We start from the raw sequence: 21,811 nt of genomic DNA, 5'->3' as shown, positions 1-21,811 counted from the left end.
TTGGACAGTCTCGGTCGTTGTGTCCTTGGGCAAGACACTTCACCCGTTGCCTACTGGTGGTGGTCAGAGGGCCCGGTGGCGCCAGTGTCCGGCAGCCTCGCCTCTGTCAGTGCGCCCCAGGGTGGCTGTGGCTACAATGTAGCTTGCCATCACCAGTGTGTGAATGGGTGGATGACTGGATATGTAAAGCGCTTTGGGGTCCTTAGGGACTAGTAAAGCGCTATATAAATACAGGCCATTTACCATTCTCTGTATCTATGAAGCGCCTTGAGGCGACTTTTGTTGTGATTTGGCGCTATATAAATAAAATTGAATTGAAATTATATTGGTTTCACTGGTAAAAATAAATAATTGAAATGGGTATATATTTGTTTTTTGTTAAGTTGCCTAATAATTATGCACAGTAATAGTCACCTGCACACACAGATATCCCCCTAAAATAGCTAAAACTAAAAACTACTTCCAAAAACATTCAGCTTTGATATTAATGAGTTTTTTGGGTTCATTGAGAACATGGTTGTTGTTCAATAATAAAATTATTCCTCAAAAATACAACTTGCCTAATAATTCTGCACTCCCTGTATTAATGATTAACAGCCCATTGTTCATTAGTATGCAAACATACTCTTTATAAGATTGGAGAAACCTGCAGTCAGCTGAGACTGAAGAAGTCTCTGGGATGAGTTACGAAACGTTTGTCCCACTGAAAACGCTACGTCCAGATGAACAGAATCAACTTCTGGGATTTCCTTACCTGGATGATTGAGCATGCATCAAGATATTACCCACAATTACTTAGGTACACGGGAACAAAGGGACAGCAAGTCAGTTTCTTACAGAGGAAGAAAAAAAAATTTATACTGCAATTAATTTTAAGCAGTGTGTAATTATTCAGAAAAAAACCCCGGAAAGATACATCACATCTTTCTACATTTTATTTTTCATAGGATTCAGTTAATCTTTTACATACTGTCTAGATAAAATGACTACAATTTATGACTTACAATAAAAATATTTTTACTGCAACATAAAAAAAATGTAGGTTTGTCTCTTCATGGAGCAAAACACACTCACATCCTGTAAGAAAACACAGACCACTGAAAACTTTACACATGGGTAAGAAAATATTTAATTTTCCACATACTGCCTGTTTAAAAATGACACAAATTTATCAATTTACCTTTTTTTTTTACTGTAACATTATAAATTGCAGGAGGGGTTGTGTCTTTGTGGAGCAAAACAGACTCACACAATATTGTACGGCAATAGAGCCCATTTAAAACACATTTCATGTGAGTTACAACAGAAGTGGCGCAGCACTGACACTGATAATTACCTCACGATGAACAGCCAAATAAACAGTAACAGGTCTGACAGTTTGATCCAGAAGGTGAACTGTTCTGACATTTTGCTTTTCTTGTGATCAGATGATGGGAGTAATGTTTGCTCTGCATGCTGTTTGTGGACACAGCCAGTGAAGTTTAACTTGCTAAACTTGGAACAAGTTGAATTGTGAAGCCTGATCTCAAGCTTTTTAAGTTTGACGCAGCATCCAGAAGAACTTTTGTTCAAACCCCCGTTTCTCCCACTGTGTTCAAATGAACCCTGTCAGGGTAATGTCTAGGGCTGCCACGATTAGTCGACTAGTCACGATTACGCCGACAACTAATTTAATAGTCGACGCGTCGTTTGAAGCTTTGCAAGATCCCAAAAGACGCAGGAATAAGTAGTAGGATTTAAGAGTGTAATAACGGACTGAAACAGAAGATGGCAGCACTGCATGTACAAGGATGACAGCTGCCATTAAACCCCGAAGAAGAAGAAGCTGTGTCCCAGAATTCATAGCACAGCTCAGTTTCCAACAATGGCGGCAGCTAGTCAGTTTTATTCTTATCATTCTTTCTGGGTCACAAAATAAACGTTTAACATATTTTCAGGCGAGAATGTAGCTGTGTAAACTTCAAATATCTGCTCACTTTATCAAGACACCACATTTTTTCAAAAGCTCGATAGCGAACCGGTGAGAACACCGGACTCCCGGCAAATCGTTTTTCAAACCCACCGGCGTCTCTCACTACTCAGGTTAAACATGATATATAAGTCACTTAGATAACTTAAAAATGTTACTGTTCGGGGTTTTTTTGTATTTTATTTGTTCCTGAGTAAATCGGTTTGGCTGAGATTAAAGTTATAGTTTTTACACAGCTGAATAAACGTCAAGCAGACAGCTGATTATCAGAAGTGTGAGATGCTCGAGAATTTACTCCGGTGTCCTGTTATATTTTAGATAGCAAGGAGTTTATTAAACTTCACCGAAACAATCTGCACATTTCATTAAAATTTAATAAACTATCACCTTGTCAGAGGAGGACACTTTGTGGGTTTTCTGATGCCTCAATAGATTTGTTTTATGGATGAAAGACTTTCCACACTGACCACATACAAATGATTTAACTCCAGAGTGGGTGAGCTGATGTGATTTTAAGCCAGTCATGTAAGTAAAAGCCTTTCCACACTGACCACATACAAATTGTTTAGCACCAGAGTGGATGAGCTGATGTGATTTTAAGCCAGTCATGTGAGTAAAAGCCTTTCCACAGTCACCACATACAAATTGTTTAGTACCAGAGTGGGTGAGCTGATGTGATTTCAAGGCAGCAATGTGTGTAAAAGACTCTCCACACTGCTCACAGCTGAAAGGTTTATCTCCACTGTGGATGAGCTGATGTGATTTTAAGCCAGTCATGTAAGTAAAAGCCTTTCCACACTGACCACATACAAATTGTTTAGCACCAGAGTGGATGAGCTGATGTGATTTTAAGCCATTCATGTGAGTAAAAGCCTTTCCACAGTCACCACATACAAATTGTTTAGTACCAGAGTGGGTGAGCTGATGTGATTTCAAGGCAGCAATGTGAGTAAAAGACTGTTCACACTGCTCACAGTTGAAAGGTTTATCTCCACTGTGGATGAGCTGATGTCTTTTTAAGTTACCAACGTAAGCAAAAGCCTTTCCACACTGATCACAGCTGAGAGGTTTATCTCCACTGTGGATAAGCTGATGTGTTTTTAAATTGCCCATCTGAGTAAAAGACTTTCCACACAGATCACAACTGAATGGTTTATCTCCACTGTGGATGAGCTGATGTGTTTTTAATCTACCAATCTCAGTAAAAGCCTTTCCACACTGATCACAGGTGAAAGGTTTAACTTCACTGTGGACGCCCTGATGTCTCTCTAAGTGATCTCTATAATGAAAAGACTTTCCACACTGATCACAGACAAATGATTTACCTCCAACATGGATCTTATAATGTCTCTTTAAGTGACCTTTGTGAGTAAAAGACTTCCCACACTGATCACAGCATAAAGCTTTAAATGCAGTGTGGAGGCGCTGATGTACTTTTAAGCTGCATCTCTGAGTAAAGGTGTTTCCACACTGATCACAGCTGAATGGTTTAACTTCACTGTGGACGAGCTGATGTGCTTTTAAGCGGTTACTCTGAATAAAAGACTTTCCGCACTCACCACAGCTGAATGGTTTCACACTGCTGTGGATCAGCTTATGTATCTTTAAATGATATTTCTGAATAAAAGACTTTCCACACTGATCACAGCTGAATGGTTTCACATCGGTGTGGATCAGCTGATGTCTTTTTAAGTTGTTACTGTGAGTAAAAGACATCCCACACAGATCACAGTTGAAAGCTTTAAATTTCGTGTGGACGAGCTGATGTGATTTTAAGTTGCATCTCTGAGTAAAGGTCTTTCCACACTGATCACAGCTCAAGCTTCTCTCCTCCCCGTTGGCGCGCTTGCGTCTTCTGGGCTGCTTCATAGCAGGAAAAGTCTTTTCCACAGGGATCGCCGCTGGCTCATCTTTACTTGCTGGTGCTGGATGTTTTTGGTTGATGTCATCCATGTGCTCAGGTTTTGGCCTGCTTTCACTTCTTTCTCCTGTAATGACAAAGAACCCAAACAGTGACATCAGGTCTATACCTTCAGCTCATCCACAAGTGCCCCCTCTTACCTCACAAAGATAAACAGTTTCACCATCTGCCAAACGTCTCAGGTGCCTGGGGACGCTATGCTGTGGTAAACATTTGAAGTGAGTGTAGAATGTTTAGCTGATTTAGAGTTTAGAAATGTGTTATCATAGAATGTAGAACTATTGTAGAGACACTGCCCTTAAAGTAATAAAGGCCTCACTGTGTTGTGAACTTAGGAGTAGATTGTAGAAGGCTTCTCCCCCACTGAGTGGAAATTCCCCAGAGGATGTTTTAGGGTGGGGGTTTCAACATTGTAACTGGATAACTGTGGTCTGGAAGTGAGAGGGGTTTTATGACCTCTAGGGAGTTACCTACACCCACAGTGTTTTAACTGTCACGCACACACATCCACACGCACACTCACTTGAAGGAAATTTCCGTCCCCGGTTTCCTCCAAGGCGTGAGCGATAAGCAGAGTTTTGTCCTTTCCTTATAAGACTCCTAATTATTCAAAGTAACACTCTGGTATGCCGTTCAGCTGGGTTAGTTACGATATCGGGAGCAGTTAGGAGAACAAAGTGATACAGAGACTGTTCAGATTGCTTTCCCAGAATCAACTCAAAGGTTTATTTGGTACACAGCAGTTTATATAGAGAAAAAAAGGTTCGTGTGTCAGCTTTCCCAGTTCAAACCGGTACAGACTAAATAAGGAAACGTCTTCCTGCCTTCTGAGCAAAGTATCCCTTGTGTAGTTTATCAGTTCAGCTACAATTTATGATCATCCCAGCAAAATACACTCCTAGACATAGAATACAGAGTTCTTTCATTAGTGAATTCTGAAACAAACCACCTGGCCTTTAACGAGCCTTTTCCAGGAGATAAAGAAAAAGGGAGGATGGGAGTAAGGAAGTGGTCTCGTCTCTGTGGGGTTTTCGACCTTGGGGTACCAGCCTGTGAGTCTTACACATTAATTCTTGGGTCACAGAGAAAGAGAAAAACAACTAGTAAATGGGCCTTATTGAGTAACAGTTTCTCTGCACAACATCACCACAAAACATTATCCTGTAAATGCTACCATGGTATCAAAATATCACAACATCACTCATGTGCACACAGTCACACACGAGCACTCATATAGGCACGCGGGAACGCGCACATGTAGGCATTCATGTGCTCGTGCACATAGACACAGACACAGAGTTTGCAGCACACCGTAGGGGGTTTTATGACAGCCTCTATAAAGCTGGCTGTAACTAACAAAGGGGTGAAGATTTTTGCAGAGGGACATCGGCCTCGTCTTCCCTTCTAGAAGTGCATGCTTAAATGAAGATGAATAAAGATTTTGTGAAAATGACTACTGAGTCCGGAGCCATCTCTGGATGCTCGAGGAATAAAAAGAACCGGGGTAAAACTGATTTCACAACATGAGCTCATTTTGGGGATAAAAGTAGTAAAAGTTCAACTTGTGAATAAAATTTTGGCTTGTGTGAGTTTTTTAGTTTTTACTTTGTTCAAATTTGAAGAACATCACACTTACAATGTGCAGTTCAGGTTGTATGTGTGAGAGCTGTACAACCAAATCCACACTGGCTCAGATTTGCCTCTGATTAACCACGAGGGTGTCACAGTTATCAAAGTCTGCAGACACTGTCAGCTGCAATCAACACCTTTTATTATAATGCACAGGTGAGTTATAATGCATCTCCACTAGAAGATGGTCCCCTGTTATCTACTTTTTCACAGGCAAGCGTGGGTGAGAGTCTACAGCTTTCCACCCCCCAAGGACACGTAGTCTAATGCCTTTATTTTTCATGGCCATGTCCACTTAATACTACACTATATGGTTATATGGCATTTTAGTTCATATACAGCATAGAATTGAGGCACTTCAAATATTTTCATCTCAACACCTCCTCCCTGGAGATAAGGAGGAGTCTCACTATCTGCCTAATGTCTCATGGTGCCTGGGAGTGTCAGTCCAACTCACTCACAATACCCATCTGTGTGTGGAATAACATATTTGATGTTTTCCTATATGTAGAACAAAGTCGCACAAAATGTACTATAGATATTACTAAAGTGATATTGTCAAAACATATGATCAACACATAAAATAAAGAAATGTCCATCACAAGAGTTAGCAGCTTACACAAGAACAGAAAGAATATGAAAGAGAAGTGGAAAAGGAAAACAGAGGATTATTAACAAGGTCATGATCACTCCACAGACATCACCTTCATATGAAGGGAAACAGAGTGTAACTCAAATGATAAAACATTAATGTACTGAGGCAGACAAACAGAGAGGCTAAACAGAAGGCAGAAATCAAACCAAAGTGAGCTAAGAGAGAGAGACCCTGTAGAAAATGATGAAGTTAAGCAACCAGTGTAGTTATAACTGACTTACTCTGGATCTCCTCTCAGACTCAGGAGGGGGCGAGCGGGCCGGCTTTGTAGTTGGAGTCGGACCAGCAGAGACAATGGGCTCACTGACCTCCACTCCCCAAGTCAGTCACCACGAGGACAAGTTCTTTGTTTAGAGATGATTTAATCCAAGCTCACCAACAACATCATTCAGCTGTCCTCGTCAGAACTAATGAAATAAAAGCAGTTACATTTAGAAACGTCAGTTTACTAAACATAAAAATATTGCTCTTTTAGCCTCGCTCACATGTTCTGTAAAGATTAAATTACTTAAATCATCACGTGGTTTACAAAAACACATTGTTAATCTCAGCAAATAAGTGCGCATCCAGAAATAACTGTTTTATCTCGTTTGACATGGAAACTTAAAATTACAAAGACACACTGAACGCACCTTCCTACCAGCTGTAACCTAACAGGAGAACGTACGTTCGTCTTCGCAGCTGCAATACATACCTGACAAAAAGCCGTTCATCAATTAGATTTAACACGACGCTTCTCCACAATACTTTGATGCGGGTTCTTCAAAAAGTGCCCATTTTTAAAACGGCGGAAAGACACAGCAAAGAGCACAGTACGCACACTCCTCCTTCCTCTTCGTCTGCTGCCCTGCTTCTTCTTCTTCTTCTTCTTCAGTTTTATTGGCGGTTTGCAAACAATAAAATGGTGCGTTACCGCCACCAACTGGTATGGAGTGTCGACCCTCAAGCCCTACCCAAATGTTTACTCTTTTAAGCTACTGATGTGAGCAAAAGACTGTCCACACTGATCACAGCTGAATGGTTTCACACTGGTGTGGATCAGCTGATGTGATTTCAAGCTACCAATCTGTGGCTGCGCTGATGTCTTTTTAACCTATCAATCCGAGTAAAAGACTTTCCACACTGATCACAGTTGAAAGCTTTAAATCCAGTGTGGGCGAGCTGATGTCTCTTTAAATGACCTTTCAGAGTAAAGGTCTTCCCACACTGATCACAGCTCAAGCTTCTCTCCTCCCCGTTGGCGCGCTTGCGTCTTCTGGGCTGCTTCATAGCAGGAAAAGTCTTTTCCACAGGGATCGCCGCTGGCTCATCTTTACTTGCTGGTGCTGGATGTTTTTGGTTGATGTCATCCATGTGCTCAGGTTTGGGCCTGCTTTCACTTCTTTCTCCTGTAATGACAAAGAACCCAAACAGTGACATCAGGTCTATATCTTCAGCTCATCCACAAGTGCCCCCTCTTACCTCACAAAGCTGGTCCATGAAAATATTGTCAGGCATAAACCGGTCCGTGGTGCAAAAAAGGTTGGGGACCGCTGGTCTACAGCTTTCTACCCCCCAAGGACACGTAGTCTAATGTCTTTATTTTTCAGGGCCATGTCCACTTAATACTACACTATTCGGTTATATGGCATTTTAGTTCATATACAGCATAGAATTGAGGCACTTCAAATATTTTCATCTCAACACCTCCTCCCTGGAGATAAGGAGGAGTCTCACTATCTGCCTAATGTCTCATGGTGCCTGGGAGTGTCAGTCCAACTCACTCACAATACCCATCTGTGTGTGGAATAACCTGTGAAATACATATTTGATGTTTTCCTATGTGTAAAACAAAACCACACAAAATGTACTATAGATATTACTAAAGTCATATTGTCAAAACATATGATCAACACATAAAATAAAGAAATGTCCATCACAAGAGTTAGCAGCTTACACAAGAAAAGACGTTAGAAAGAATATGAAAGAAGAGAAGTGGAAAAAGAAAACGGAGCATTTTTAATGAGGTCATGCTGAGCCTCTTGTCGCGATTGTTTTATGTTGGGCTGAGAACAAACAACCAATACTCAGATCAGGTCCAGTACACAACAATTATGTATTAAGCACATATGTGGGAGACGTGCACGATACCACCCTCAGTGTAATCCGGGAGATCTTAAAGAGGAAGCACAAGCACTTCTTTATTTAAAGGGTTGTACACGCCCCCTTGAACTTTCCCACATTTTGTCACATTACAGCCACAAACATGAATCCATTTTATTTTTATTCCACGTGAAAGACGAACATAAGGTGGTGTACACGTAAGAAGTGTAATGAAAATCAAACATGATTCCACACATTTTTTTACAAATAAATAACTGAAAAGTGGGGAGTGCGTAATTATTCAGCCCCCTGAGTCAATATGTTGTAATGATAATAATGGATTGCATTTATATAGCGCTTTTCAAGGCACCCGAAGCGCTTTACAATTCCACTATTCATTCACTTTCACATTCACACACTGGTGGAGGCAAGCAGGTTGCAGCCACAGCTGCCCTGGGGCAGACTGACAGAAGCGAGGCTGCTATACCGCGCCATCGGCCCCTCTGGCCGGTAGGGTAAAGTGTCTTGCCCAAGGACACGACGACCAGGACAGAGAGATCGAACCGGTGACCTTCTGGTTACAGATGCGCTTCCCAACCGCTGAGCCATGGTCACCCCACCTTTGTAGAACCACCTTTTTCTGCAATTACAGCTGCCAGTCTTTTAGGGTATGTCTCTACCAGCTTTGCACATCTAGAGACTGAAATTTTTCCCCATTCTTCTTTGCAAAACAGCTCCAGCTCAGTCAGATTACATAGACAGGGTTTGTGAACAGCAGTTTTCAGATCTTGCCACAGATTCTCGATTCGATTTAGACACCAGACAGGTCAGAGATAAAATTATTGAAAATTTAAAGCAGGCTTAGGCTACAAAAAGATTTCCCAGGCCTTGAACATCCCACGGAGCACTGTTGAAGCGAACAGTGGGGCTGAATAAATACGGACGTCCCACTTTTCAGTTATTTATTTACAAGCAAAACACTGAGTATAAGCCATCTAATTTATCTTGTAATTTAGCAAGGTTCAATTTATCCTCTTCAATTAGTGTCAATTTGAGAGATTGATTTTTCTTCCTCTAATCTTTTCGATTTCACATTAAGGCTGCCAACCTTCCTTAAATATTTGTCAATTTCAAATTTTAATAATTCCCAGTTATTTGCAAACTTTAATTTTTCTCGAGCTATAGATCAATAGTTTGAGATCAGTTCTTTAAGATCCTTTTTCACATCATCTTTCTCTAAAAAAGAGCTGTTGAATTTCCAATATGTAGATTTAACAACAGAAGATTTAGGGGAAGTTAAATTTATTTTAATACGGCTTTATGATCTGTTGCTGGCGAAGGCCACCTACATCTATGCTATCGCTATCAAAACTTTCCAAAACTAACCAAAAGGTTGCACTAAGTAAACGTTTTGGAATGAGGATATTTGAATCTCCAAATGTCTATGAGTTTAAGGCGTACTATAACAGCTTTCAATGTAGTAGTAATTCTTTTTTTTTAACACTTGTAGTTTTCCAATTATCATACATAGCATTCCTATTATTTTACAGAAAACCACAAAACAACAATCCCACAGATCATAAAGACAGATAATACCAAGACGGGAAAAGGGAAACAAAAAACAAAACAAACAAACAAACAAACAAAAAAACAAACAAAAAGCACAGCAACAACAGCAAAAAAAAGAAAAAGAAAGGGGGGAGGGGGGTGCACCTCTCTATTGTTTTTACAGGACTGTTCTAGGGCAAACAAAAACACTGAAGATTCCAGTTCCAGACCGGATAAATTGTTGACGTATGTTAACAGAGGGTTCCACGTTGTGTGGAATTTGCCGATGGATCCGTTCAGAGTACATCTGATTTTTTCCAGTTTGACATTTTGCATAACATCCGTTATCCAGCGGTGGTGTGATGGAGCAGTAGTAGACTTCCATTTAAATAAAATCAGGCGTCTCGCTAATAATGACAAAAACGCAATGACCCTCTGTAAATGGGCAGGGGGAACAGAAGTCACAATACCAGAGAAACAACCAAAAACTGTCACCAAGGGGGAGGCGAGATGTTATAGGCATAGGCTTTAGAGATGACTTCAAAAAATGATGACCAGAAAGGAGCAATTTTCGGACAGGACCAAAACATATGAAGGGAAGTAGCTGGAGTCTGTTTGCATCTATCACACGATGGGTCTATGGCTATGTTCGGAAATATTTTTGCTAGTTTAACTTTTGAAAAATGTAACCTGTGTAACACTTTGAATTGTATTAGGGAGTGTCTTGAACATATAGAAGACGAATGGACCCTGGTAAGAGCCATATCTCACTCTTTGTCAGACAGCTGGGCACTGTCGTGGAAAATTTAACAATAACCTGCAACACACCCAGCGAGCTTGATTTGAAGTGGGTTTAATAAACACATTGCGATGTGGAGAGAGCATCCCAGTGAAACACCAGGACCATCTCCGGATTGTGGCCACCGCCCTTACATCTTATATACAGACACACAGACAAAGAACATTCCACAACCTCACATGTTGGCCCCTCTCACAGGGGGCTATACCTCCTCCCTCACAGAGAGAATTATGACCTTGTTTTCTGCTTAGCCTTCACCTAAGGATTTACATCCCTGATAAGCAGAAGGAGCCTCACTATCTGTTTAATGTCTCCCATTACAATGGCCTCACTGTGTTAACTTTCCACATGCATGTAAACTAGTGACAGGAGTGCTCTTACTATGGTAAAGTGAGAAAGTGATATTACATAACTAATGTGATATGATTAAATGTGTGATTAATACATGAGAAAAGAAATCTGCCACCACAGCACCCAAATCATTCTCCCACTGTTCTCGAATGTATGAAATAGACAGGTTATATGTCTTAGTTACATCAAGCGGCTCTCTCATAAGAACCCGTTGTTAAGATAAGGAAGTTTTTAGGTGTGTGATATATTTCCCACTTTATCATTAAATCTCCCAATTTATTAACTGTTTCTGTAAAAGACCCTCTTCCCCAGTGTTATTAGGGATTGAGGCACACATGCCTCACCAAACATCACACACTCCTTTGTGCCATTTGCTTTGCCCTGTCCAGATGTTTGCCATCAGGGACAGTGAATGTCCGAACCTGTAGGCAAATGAATAGCACAAACATATACTAACACTGATGTTAGTGCTTCTCGAGTTTTAAAGTAAAACCCAAAAGTAGCCATGAGTTTCCACACAGCCAACACTTCTGAGCTACATTTTGCAACAGAATTATAGATCTTTCCTCTCTGTCTATGCAGCGTACTGTACTCTTTACTATTGTAGGGCCATCAGCCCGTTTAAAAGGTGTGAACCCTCTCCAAGGCATTTACAATTATCTTTACTGTGCCCACATCAGTGATTGGGGAAACCAAAACAACCACAACTCTGGAAGAACGACTTCCTTCTTTAGTGCTTCCAGCATTTTTGAGGCCGATCAAAACCCCTCAATGAAATGGGATAAACCAAAAATCCAATCTTTACGGTGTCAAATGTGTAAAAATTGAGTACACATGTCAAAAGAACTCACGACTGTTACTATTGTTAAAATCTCCCAATTCTTTCGATCTTTGGGCTGAAGGACGGACAATACTCGGTGTACAAATGCTCAATCAACAATCTTTTATTACATACAATTGAACACTTTACGAGCATAAACCATCCAGATGGGGAGACATGCATGAAGAGGGTCACAGCAAATCTCAAACTGGTGGAGGGTTACTCAAACTCTTATAGCCTCTAGTGGCCCGCACCTAGTCGTAAAAACCTAAACATTCACATTCTTTCTAACTCCTAGCGAGCCTGACTTATGGCCTTGGCTCCCTATTTTGTCTGCCTTCAACAACGGTGGGGGTGTAGTCTCCCGTGGAATGTGCTCTCTGTCTCCTCCACTATGAGAAAAAGCAAGGTCCTGACTCTCTGAAAACAGCATTTCTTATAACTCAGCAGTATAATGCATCATAAACAATATCATTCATTCACACTGAATCAGCAGTCTAACGTAATACAAATCAGTTTAATAACTGTAATAGTTATCACCTTCTTCTAATTCAGGAGAATACTACAAACTAAAACTACATAATGATTTCACAATCTTTAATTAGGGGTATAACATGGCATAAGATCATATTATAATCCCACACTATGTTTACTCAGACAATGAGGGCCTAATGCACTTACGCATCAGGAACTGACATGCTAGATAATCAGTCTACCTACCCTACAAAATGCACACAAGTTGCTGTAAAACATGCATGCTATAATTACTCCAATCACTTTTACTCATGCTCAGGACTCTAACAGAGTTTGTCATGTTCGGAGAATCATGTAAATGCATATCATTTATAAAATGATTATTAACGTCACAACAACAACCTCCGTAACTTGAAAACACACTAAGCTTTCCAGGGAAAGTGATTGGCTGTTTTAAGCAGGTGTGATAAGCATTCATTCGCTGATCCCTCTTGGGTGGCACAGAGTCTCACTCTGCAGTCGCTGAGTTGGAGCTCGGCACGCTCTTGTTGGAGGAGGGGGCTCTTTTCAGCCCTCACCCTCTCGTTCCAACGCAGCTTTATGGTTATTGCTGTGGTTCTGGAATCTTCTCATGATGACTAGTAGGGCCCCAAACTGCATGACCTTTGACCTTAACCACTGCCTGGGCTGTCAGCTCTGTTATGAATGGTCCCTGTTCTTGCTGGGTCTCTGAAGACTTCTGATCAGCACGCAGACTCAGTCAGGAGATTCCACCCTTGGGATGATTTCTTCCAGCAATACTCTGGCTGCTGCACCTGTATCTCTTCACTAGGAGGAAAAACTTCTAACCATTTAGAAAACACGTCAACCATAATAATAATAATAATAATAATGAATTGCATTTATATAGCACTTTTCGAGACCCTCAAAGCGCTTTACAATTCCACTATTCATTCACTCTCACATTCACACACTGGTGGAGGCAGCTACAGTCATGGGCAGACTGACAGAAGCCAGGCTTCAAACCACATTTTCCTTTCAGTTCAGTGAAGTTTACTTATAGATCATCAAAACCTTATCTGAACATGGACTTAACCCCCCTGTAGAGGTTTAATACCTGTACATGAACGGTTAATCCCACAAATCACAGTAAAAAGCCATGGACAAAAACACCATGAAAAAACTCATGGAAAACATAGAAAACATTGTTTAAACCTAGAATCCCTCCGTTTGACACGTGGTCTCTCCCATGAGTCAACTCATCAGAACTAGGAGAATAACAAAAAGGAAAAGGTTAGTTACACAAATTCTCAGACAACATCAGGGCTCCTCCTCCGGAGTAATTTTGCTTCAGCCCTGTTAAAGACTAAAATCAGCATTAATGTCATGTCAAGTGGGTCTAACTCTTGGCTCTGCCTGGAGCCTGCATCCACACCACAATTACCTAGAAACCAAAATTGGTGAGTAAATACAAACTTCACACTTACGAACAACTGTAGGTTATGAGAGTAATAAGGCATCCAACACAGACAAAAGTGTGTCATATGCAGTTTATTTCCCCAAATCATTAAAACACTACTGTTACCATAATTTGCTCAAACCATGGATCATCCCATGTGTTTAATTAAGTTACTGGTTACAGTAGTTTTATCTTAAGTAATGTCACTCACTTGTTTTCACACTTTGAGCTCAACACCTTAAAATGAATAACGATATGATAATGAGTAATCACTGCACAATCTGCTTCATTTCACTCATGTCTGCCTGCGTGACGCCAGAACCCTTAGAGAGGGAAAAAAAACATTAGCCAGTGGTGTTTCCTCGCAGGTCGGGCCTGGATCAACAGATTCCAGAGGTGTTGCTGTAAATCATGTGGTCAACCCTCCTTGTCTGTGAAAGGAGTGATACCGATTTTAACACAGTATGTGTTTCACATTGAATACACATTTTTCTCCTGTAGCATTTAACATTTTCCAACAATACAGTGTGTTACTGTAACCAACAAGCAGCCAGGAAAACACAGTTTTCTCCACACAAAATCAGTAACACAGAAAAGTAGCAGCTTAAGGGTTAAGTCTGTAAGGCCCACACACACTCATGTGAACCTACAGTCTCCCCTCCTCTGGTCTCTGTCATCCTCCTGCTCCTGCAAAAACAAGCAAACAAAAGCACATACATCCACCCTTTTTCACTGTTTGGGTGGGTTAGGCATTAGCAGTGACTAATGCTAAAATAGTTAACGTCTTCACAATTTCAAGTCAGTCACACTTAGTCCACATCATCAGTCCAGCCACAGTCCAATCACATGCATTCATCCAGTCACATGCAATCGTACCAATCATTGCTGATAGTAGAAAACCGCGCATGAATTTAAATATCCACTGACAGCAATATTTCATCATTCCAAAAATAAAAACTATTCTTATTGCTTTTGAAATGGATTGAATCGCTACAATCCTTTTAAAACAGAGGACTTACTATCTAATATGGTCAGCGTCCTATGTAGGTGAATTTTCTCAGAAGCCCATTGTAATCTAGAGAAGCTCACCTTATATTTGCTCTCAATTAAAGTATTTTATAACACTTTTACTCCCGATCTTGCAGGCCTGCTTTTACATCATCAACACACAAAATATCACCCCCAGAGGGATGATACCTGGCAGGTTTTTTCCCCCTAAGTGCACCATTACAAACAAAACATATTAGGCCTTGTTCAGGACATGTCTAAATATATATAAAAAATAAACCTGTGTTTCTCTTACAAAAAGAAAACAACCCTAACCTATCTGGCAAAATCAGCCTGGTACTAAAACAAACCAACAAACAAACAAACCAAATCTACCAGAAATCACAGGAAAAGTTTTGCTTTCTGGTGACACAACATGCTGTAGGGATTAAAATCTGCCATGCAGTGCTGCAGTCACTGCTTCTGTTCATGTTCCCCACATCATATTTACGCCTTTAGACGAAGAAGAACACCCACTAGAATACCCAAACTGAGTTTCTAGGAACCTGCACCCAATAATTGCAGCAGTAAGGAAGCGAGGCTTTCCCTGTTGGTCCGCTTGAAAATCCTCCCAAATCAAAACAGCTCACCATTGCAGATCCTTTTCAGTGCCTCTCTTGGTTCTTTTAAAAATTCCTGCATGTGTGAGTCGCTGAAGCACAGTTCGCAGTTCCCCCATGTACTTGAGGAACACGAGACTTTTTCAGATAAATAAAGGCAAATATTGCAAACTACACAAAAGGCAGCCGCTAAAGCGTTTAAGTTTCAAAATAGGACAAACAAAACAGACTAAATTGTCAATTCCACTTAGAAACAAAATATTAATTCTATAAATAAATCTTAGTTTGTTTTACAGAAGAACAGACAAAATTGACTAACTTTTGTCAATATCAAATAAACTGAGAACTAAAAGGAAATTCTCAATCTCTCCTTGTTGTATAGATTAGCTTTTCAAACAGTTTTAACAGTTACTTTAGTCTGACAAAAGCCGAATGACGAATTAGTGATTCTCTGTGCAACTTAATTTGGATTGGCTGTTCTTTTTTTTTTAAGAGTCCAAGAGAGATGAGGCCTATCGCAATAGTTTAATTTTTCTATTGAGAAAAAGTTATTTCGCAATACATTTAGTTATTGTTCTATCGCCCAGCTCTAATGCTTATCCTACAAAATCAATCTCTCACTCTCCCTCTCTGTCTTTCACTCACTCACACAGACACACACCACCACTGTCAACTTTGCTAAATTACTAATGAAAAACATTGACCAGGCAGCTGTGATTGAGCAGCAATGTCCATCCAACTCTTTTCATGGTTGTTGTAGTCGTGATAACTTTGTGAGGCCACATTGAAAAGCCTCGGATATGGAAGCGTAGAGCTGCCACCCAGGCAAAAGAAAAGTGAAAAGTATATTGTTCTAACAATATACCTTTCACGTTTTTTAACAATATAATATCACATTATTACAATATACAGAATTATCACATTCGTACAATATAAATATTATATAGGCTACATCGCAGCTCCAGTCACGCTTCCATCACAGTCTTTCTCGTCTTTTCCCAGAGTAACAGCCAAACAGGACGATCTATTGGCTAGCACTGCTTCGCCTTGCACGCGTTCTTATTTTAAACTTAATCTGGAATTCATTGCAAACTGTTTGTGCGGGATATGAATGACAAGATTTTGTTTTTCTACAAGAGTTAGTAAAAAACATCTCCAGTGTGATCAAATCTTCTTGCCAAACATCCGCAGCTTTGCAGTGTATACAGCACTATAATGACCAGACCTGATTCTTTTGAAAACCATACATCTTTCCACAGGTCTCAACTTCATCAGACATCACCTAGACACAAAGCTGGATGATGCCAGCGCAAACAGCAGCCTAACCGACTAAGATGATAGATCCATGGGGTCAGGAAAGCCAGATGCAGGGCTGGAGCGGTACCTTTCATGTCCATTCACTGGAGGTGTGGATCTATTGCATGGCGTTCCTCACATCAAGAAGCTGTCAATCAAAGGCAATACAGCTCTTCCTGCATCTGGAGCTTGTGAAGGACTTCTCAGTCATGCAGGACTCCTGTTCACTGCTAAACAGTCACAGCTTCACAGAAAGAACCTTGAGAGCAAACTGCTGCTGAAGCTTAACCATCACCTCACTGAGTGAAGAAATGGCACATTTTTGCTAAATATGCAGAAATAGATGCACACCCATACAATTTATGATGAACTGAGCTGGCTTGTATGTACATGAGGAAGATGTCTCGTTCTGTTTTCTCTGAGGTTGCTGTGCCATTTGGAGCAAAAATGAATATAAAGTTTACAGCATATCTTGTCACTGGAAATTGTTTGCACTGTTTATATATTTATATTATTTACTGTAGGTATTGGTGAAAAAAGCTTGTTTGAAAAATGTTGTGAAAATCTGGAAATTAGAATTGTTGTGCTTTATTTTGTTGATCTTTTTACATATATTCCTTTTGGAAATACTAAAATTTGTATATTTATTTATTTTTGTTTGTCTGATAACATTTATAAAATAAATCGGACATTTCAAACAGTTACTCGCTACTTGAGTAGTCTTTTCACCAAGTACTTTACTCTTACTCGAGTAACTTTTTTGAAGACTACTTTTCACTTTTACTTGAGTAATAATATTTCAAAGTCATGCTACTCTTACTTGAGTACAATTTTTGGATACTCGACCCACCTCTGTAACCGGGGCATGATCAGAAATGACAATTGGATCATATTTACAGTCTGTAATAGCACTCAGTAAGTAGGGGCCAACCAGAAAAAAAATCTATCCTAGAAAATGACTTATGCACATTAGAGTAAAATGAATACTCCCTTCTAGTGGGATACTTAAATCTCCAAGGGTCTACAAGTTTATGTGGCTCTACGAACGACTGAATTGTTTGCACAGATTTAGATGGTCTTGTTAGGATGCCTGGGTCGTTGACCCAGGGTTTTTGAGTTTATTATTTATTATTTCTAGTCTTTGGTTTCTTTGAGTTCTGTCTTATGGTTTATGTCTCTGTCTTCTCTAGTTGCTCTGTCTCCCCTGTCAGCTGTATCCCCTTGTCTAGTTAGCGTCTCTGTGTATCCTTAGTTGCTATATCCCCGTGTCCAGTCAGTGTTTGTGTCTGCCCTGGTCCCACGTCTCTGTTCCCTCTGTTGTAGTGCTTGCATGTGAGTCTGTGTCTTTTGTTCAGTCTGTGTTATGGGTTTCCTGTTTTACTTTGAAAGTCCATGTCTGATGTTACTGTGTCTGGTTTTGCTTCCCCTTGTCTCGTTAGGCCTGATTTGCCCCAGCTGTGCTTCCCTCCTGTTACCCATTCCCTGATTGCTCCCTCTGTGTATTTGAGCCCTGTGTTTGTGTCTGTGTTGCGATCTACCGTTTACCTAGCTGTGTGTTCTGTCAGTCCTCTGGTGTAAGTTTATTTTGCTTTTTTCCAGTTATGTTATATTTGAGTTTAACATTAAAGCTGTTTTGAGTTCACATCTGTCTCCGGAGTCTGCACCTTGGGTCCTTTTCCTGCCTGCACACAGCCGTCACATAACAGGTCTTAGTAAAGATTGGGAAGAGCGATCCCAAACAGAATCCATTACCAGGTTGTAATCCCCAGACATAACCAGATGATAACTATCCAGATTGGGAATGGAGCTTAGCATTAGCGCTCAGCCTGAGCTGGAGGTTTAAGGGTCGAGGGTCTGCGAGCCAGAGGGGTCTGCTCAGCCAGAGCTGGAGGTTTGAGCTCCGGGGGTCTGCGTGCCGGATGGGCTGCTTAGCCCAGGCTAGAGGTTTAAGGGCCGAGGGTCTGTGCGCCAGAGAGCGCCATTCAGCCCAATCTGGGGGTTTGAGCTACATGGGTCTGCACACTAGAGGTGCCCGCTCAACCTGAGGTGGAAGTTTGAGCGCAGAGGATCTGCGCACCGGATGGTCCCGCTCTGCCTGAGTCGGAGGTTTGAGCACCGGGGGTCTGCGAGCTGTCCATACCTACCACACCTGCACACCCGCTTCCTCATCCAGCACCGACTGCACCGCTGCTTCCGAGTCCAGCAGCGAAACACCAGCCATCAGCCAAGACCAATAATCATTGGCCACTTTCCAGGCCAACAGCTAAGGAGCTGTTGAGAGCCACCGGAGCCGTTATGTTATCAGTGCCACAGGACCCAGGGCAGGCCGGTTGATCTGTAACACCACTGTCACTGGACCCGGGGCAGGCTGCCTGAGCCGCAATGCTGCTGCCACTGGTCTCATCGCAGGCCGCCTAGACTGTTTTGGTGCCACTGAACCCGTGGGAGGCTGCCTAAACGGTCTTGCCGGATTTGCCACCAACCAAGTTGGCCACAAGAACTTGGCTTGTTGGACTGTGTGCCGCTGCTGCTGGAGGTGCAGCCGGGTTTTTTAATTGTTTGGACTAAGGCTCTGATATTGTTTTGAGTCCTTCGTCATGGAAAACCACCCCCCCCCCCCCCCCCCCCAGCAGGCACCTTCAGGCCTGCTGGGGGGGTTCATTCATTATGCAAATGTACTCTTTATAAGATTGGAGAAACCTGCAGTCAGCTGAGACTGAAGAAGTCTCTTGGATGAGTGACGAAACGTTTGTCCCACTGAAAACGCTACGTCCAGATGAACAGAATCAACTTCTGGGATTTCCTTACCTGGATGATTGAGCATGCATCAAGATATTACCCACAATTACTTAGGTACACGAGAACAAAGGGACAGCAAGTCAGTTTTATCATAAATGACACACATTTATGACTTACAATAAAAATATTTTTATTGCAACATAAAAAAAATGTAGGTTTGTCTCTTCATGGAGCAAAACACACTCACATCCTGTAAGAAAACACAGACCACTGAAAACTTTACACATGGGTAAGAAAATATTTAATTTTCCACATACTGCCTGTTTCAAAATGACACAAATTTATCAATTTACCTTTTTTTTACTGTAACATTAAAAATTGCAGGAGGGGTTGTGTCTTTGTGGAGCAAAACAGACTCACACAATATTGTAAGACAATAGAGCCCATTTAAAACACATTTCATGTGAGTTACAATAGAAGTGGCGCAGCACTGACACTGATAATTACCTCACGATGAATAGCCAAATAAACCAGGGGTCCCCAATCCCAGTCCACGAGGGCCGGTGTCCCTGCAGGGTTTAGAGGTGTCCTTGATCCGTCATAGATGATTTAAAAATGTTAAATTATCCCCTTCAACATGTCTTGACGTTGTCCAGAGGCCTGGTAATGAAGTAATCATGTGATTCAGGTGTGTTGACCCAGAGTGAGATCTAAAACCTGCAGGGACACCGGCCCTCGTGGACTGGGATTGGGGACTCCTGAAATAAACAGTAACAGGTCTGACAGTTTGACCCAGAAGGTGAACTCTTCTGACATTTTGTTTTTCTTGTGATCAGATGATGGGAGTAATTTTTTCTCTGTATGCTGTTTGTGGACACAGCCAGTGAAGTTTAACTTGCTAAACTTGGAACAAGTTGAATTGTGAAGCCTGATCTCAAGCTTTTTAAGTTTGACGCAGCATCCAGAAGAACTTTTGTTCAAACCCCTGTTTCTCCCACTGTGTTCAAATGAACCCTGTCAGGGTAATGTCTAGGGCTGCCACGATTAGTCGACTAGTCACGATTACGTCGACTATCAAAATCGCCAACGACTAATTTAATAGTCAAGGCGTCGTTTGAAGCTTTGTAAGATCCCAAAAGACGCAGGAATAAGTAGTAGGATTTAATAACGGACTGAAACAGAAGATGGCAGCACTGCATGAAGAAGGATGACAGCTGCCATTAAACACCGAAGAAGAAGAAGCTGTGTCCCAGAATTCATTGCACAGCTCAGTTTCCAACAATGGTGGCAGCTAGTCAGTTTTATTCTTATCATTCTTTCTGGGTCACAAAGTAAATGTTTAACATATTTTCAGGCGAGAATGTAGCTGTGTAAACTTCAAATATCTGCTCACTTTATCAAGACACCACATTTTTTCAAAAGTGCTCCGACGTTTTCGGAGACTTCGATAGCTAGCCGGGGTTACAGGCTCCCTGGAGCCGGTGAGAACACCGGACTCCCGGCAAATGGTTTCCAAACCCACCGCCATCTTTCGCTACTCAGGTTAAACATGATATATAAGTCACTTAGATAACTTAAAAATGTTACTGTTCGGCTTTTTTTCAGTATTTTATTTGTTCCTGAGTAAATCGGTTTGGCTGAGATTAAAGTTATAGTTTTTACACAGCTGAAAAAACGTCAAGCAGACAGCTGATTATCAGAAATGTGAGATGCTCGAGAATATACTCCGGTGTCCTGTTATATTTTAGATAGCAAGGAGTAGGGATTTGGTATCGTTTAGGTTTTATCCGATACCGGTGCCAAACTGGTACTTTTGAAACGGTGCCGGTGCCTAAACGGTGCTCAAACCGGTGCTTAAAGAATGGAGAACACAAAATTGGTCCAAAAACCTCTCATGTTCAGCTGTTTTTTTGTAAAAAGATAACAATGTTAGTCTTTTCTGCAGCTATGGGGCATATATGGCATCACTCTTGGCTGGAAGCAGTGCTTAATCAATGGAAAAAACACAAACTTTCTCCAAAAACCTCTCATGTTTAACTGTTTTCCAATCTTTCTTTGGTCATTTTAGCCTTTTTGGCCAGGGTGAAGGGAGTATCTGCCATCAAACAAGAAGACAGCCGCAAATAGATATGATGCTGTTTGCTAGTTCACCTTACATGCATTAATGTAATAACGTGTTTAGCCTACTCAACGTAAATTACACACGAACAACATTAAGCTACTCACGCAGAGAAGAACGGCTGCTGCTGCATCATCATTTCTGCTACACTGGCAGGGCTAGGGGCCAGGACTCCCCTCTTCGGGTTTTTGGGGGATGTTGCTAACTCCGGGTCCGATAACAGGCACCACACCCGCAGTAGATGTGCTCGGTGTGAGGTCTCGCAGCAAGCTATCAAATACGGCGCATTTTTCGGCTTTAAAAAACACCGTTATGCGTCGCCAGGTGTTTCATCGGATTCGAG

General features: G+C 41.3%; 2 protein-coding genes across 3 annotated transcripts in view; one reads left to right on the top strand and one right to left on the bottom strand.

The window, feature by feature from the left end:
- The window catches only part of LOC146625910 (uncharacterized), a 111,447-nt gene that overhangs the window by 49,028 nt on the left and 40,608 nt on the right, over window positions 1-21,811 (top strand). The window lies entirely within an intron of this gene.
- LOC146625913 (uncharacterized) lies at window positions 1,116-7,010 on the bottom strand. 2 transcript variants are annotated; one of them, XM_085363030.1, is made up of 3 exons: window positions 6,869-7,010; window positions 6,396-6,581; window positions 1,116-3,957 (listed from the first exon to the last, which is right to left on the bottom strand). In XM_085363030.1, the coding sequence occupies exon 3, from the start codon at window positions 3,920-3,922 to the stop codon at window positions 2,342-2,344; it is 1,581 nt and encodes a 526-aa protein (XP_085219156.1). In that variant the 5' UTR covers window positions 3,923-3,957; window positions 6,396-6,581; window positions 6,869-7,010; the 3' UTR covers window positions 1,116-2,341. The 2 variants fall into 2 exon arrangements, with proteins under 2 accessions (XP_085219156.1, XP_085219157.1); XM_085363031.1 differs by lacking the exon at window positions 6,869-7,010 and adding an exon at window positions 6,807-6,846.

The sequence above is a fragment of the Diplotaxodon limnothrissa genome, linkage group LG9 (genome assembly GCF_057381915.1).
Source record: "Diplotaxodon limnothrissa isolate DT_005_m linkage group LG9, D_limnothrissa_male_GT1.1, whole genome shotgun sequence".
NCBI classification, from domain to species: Eukaryota; Metazoa; Chordata; class Actinopteri; order Cichliformes; family Cichlidae; genus Diplotaxodon; species Diplotaxodon limnothrissa.
The sequence above is the reverse complement of the archived record's forward strand: the minus strand, read 5'-3'. Positions and strand labels throughout refer to the sequence as shown.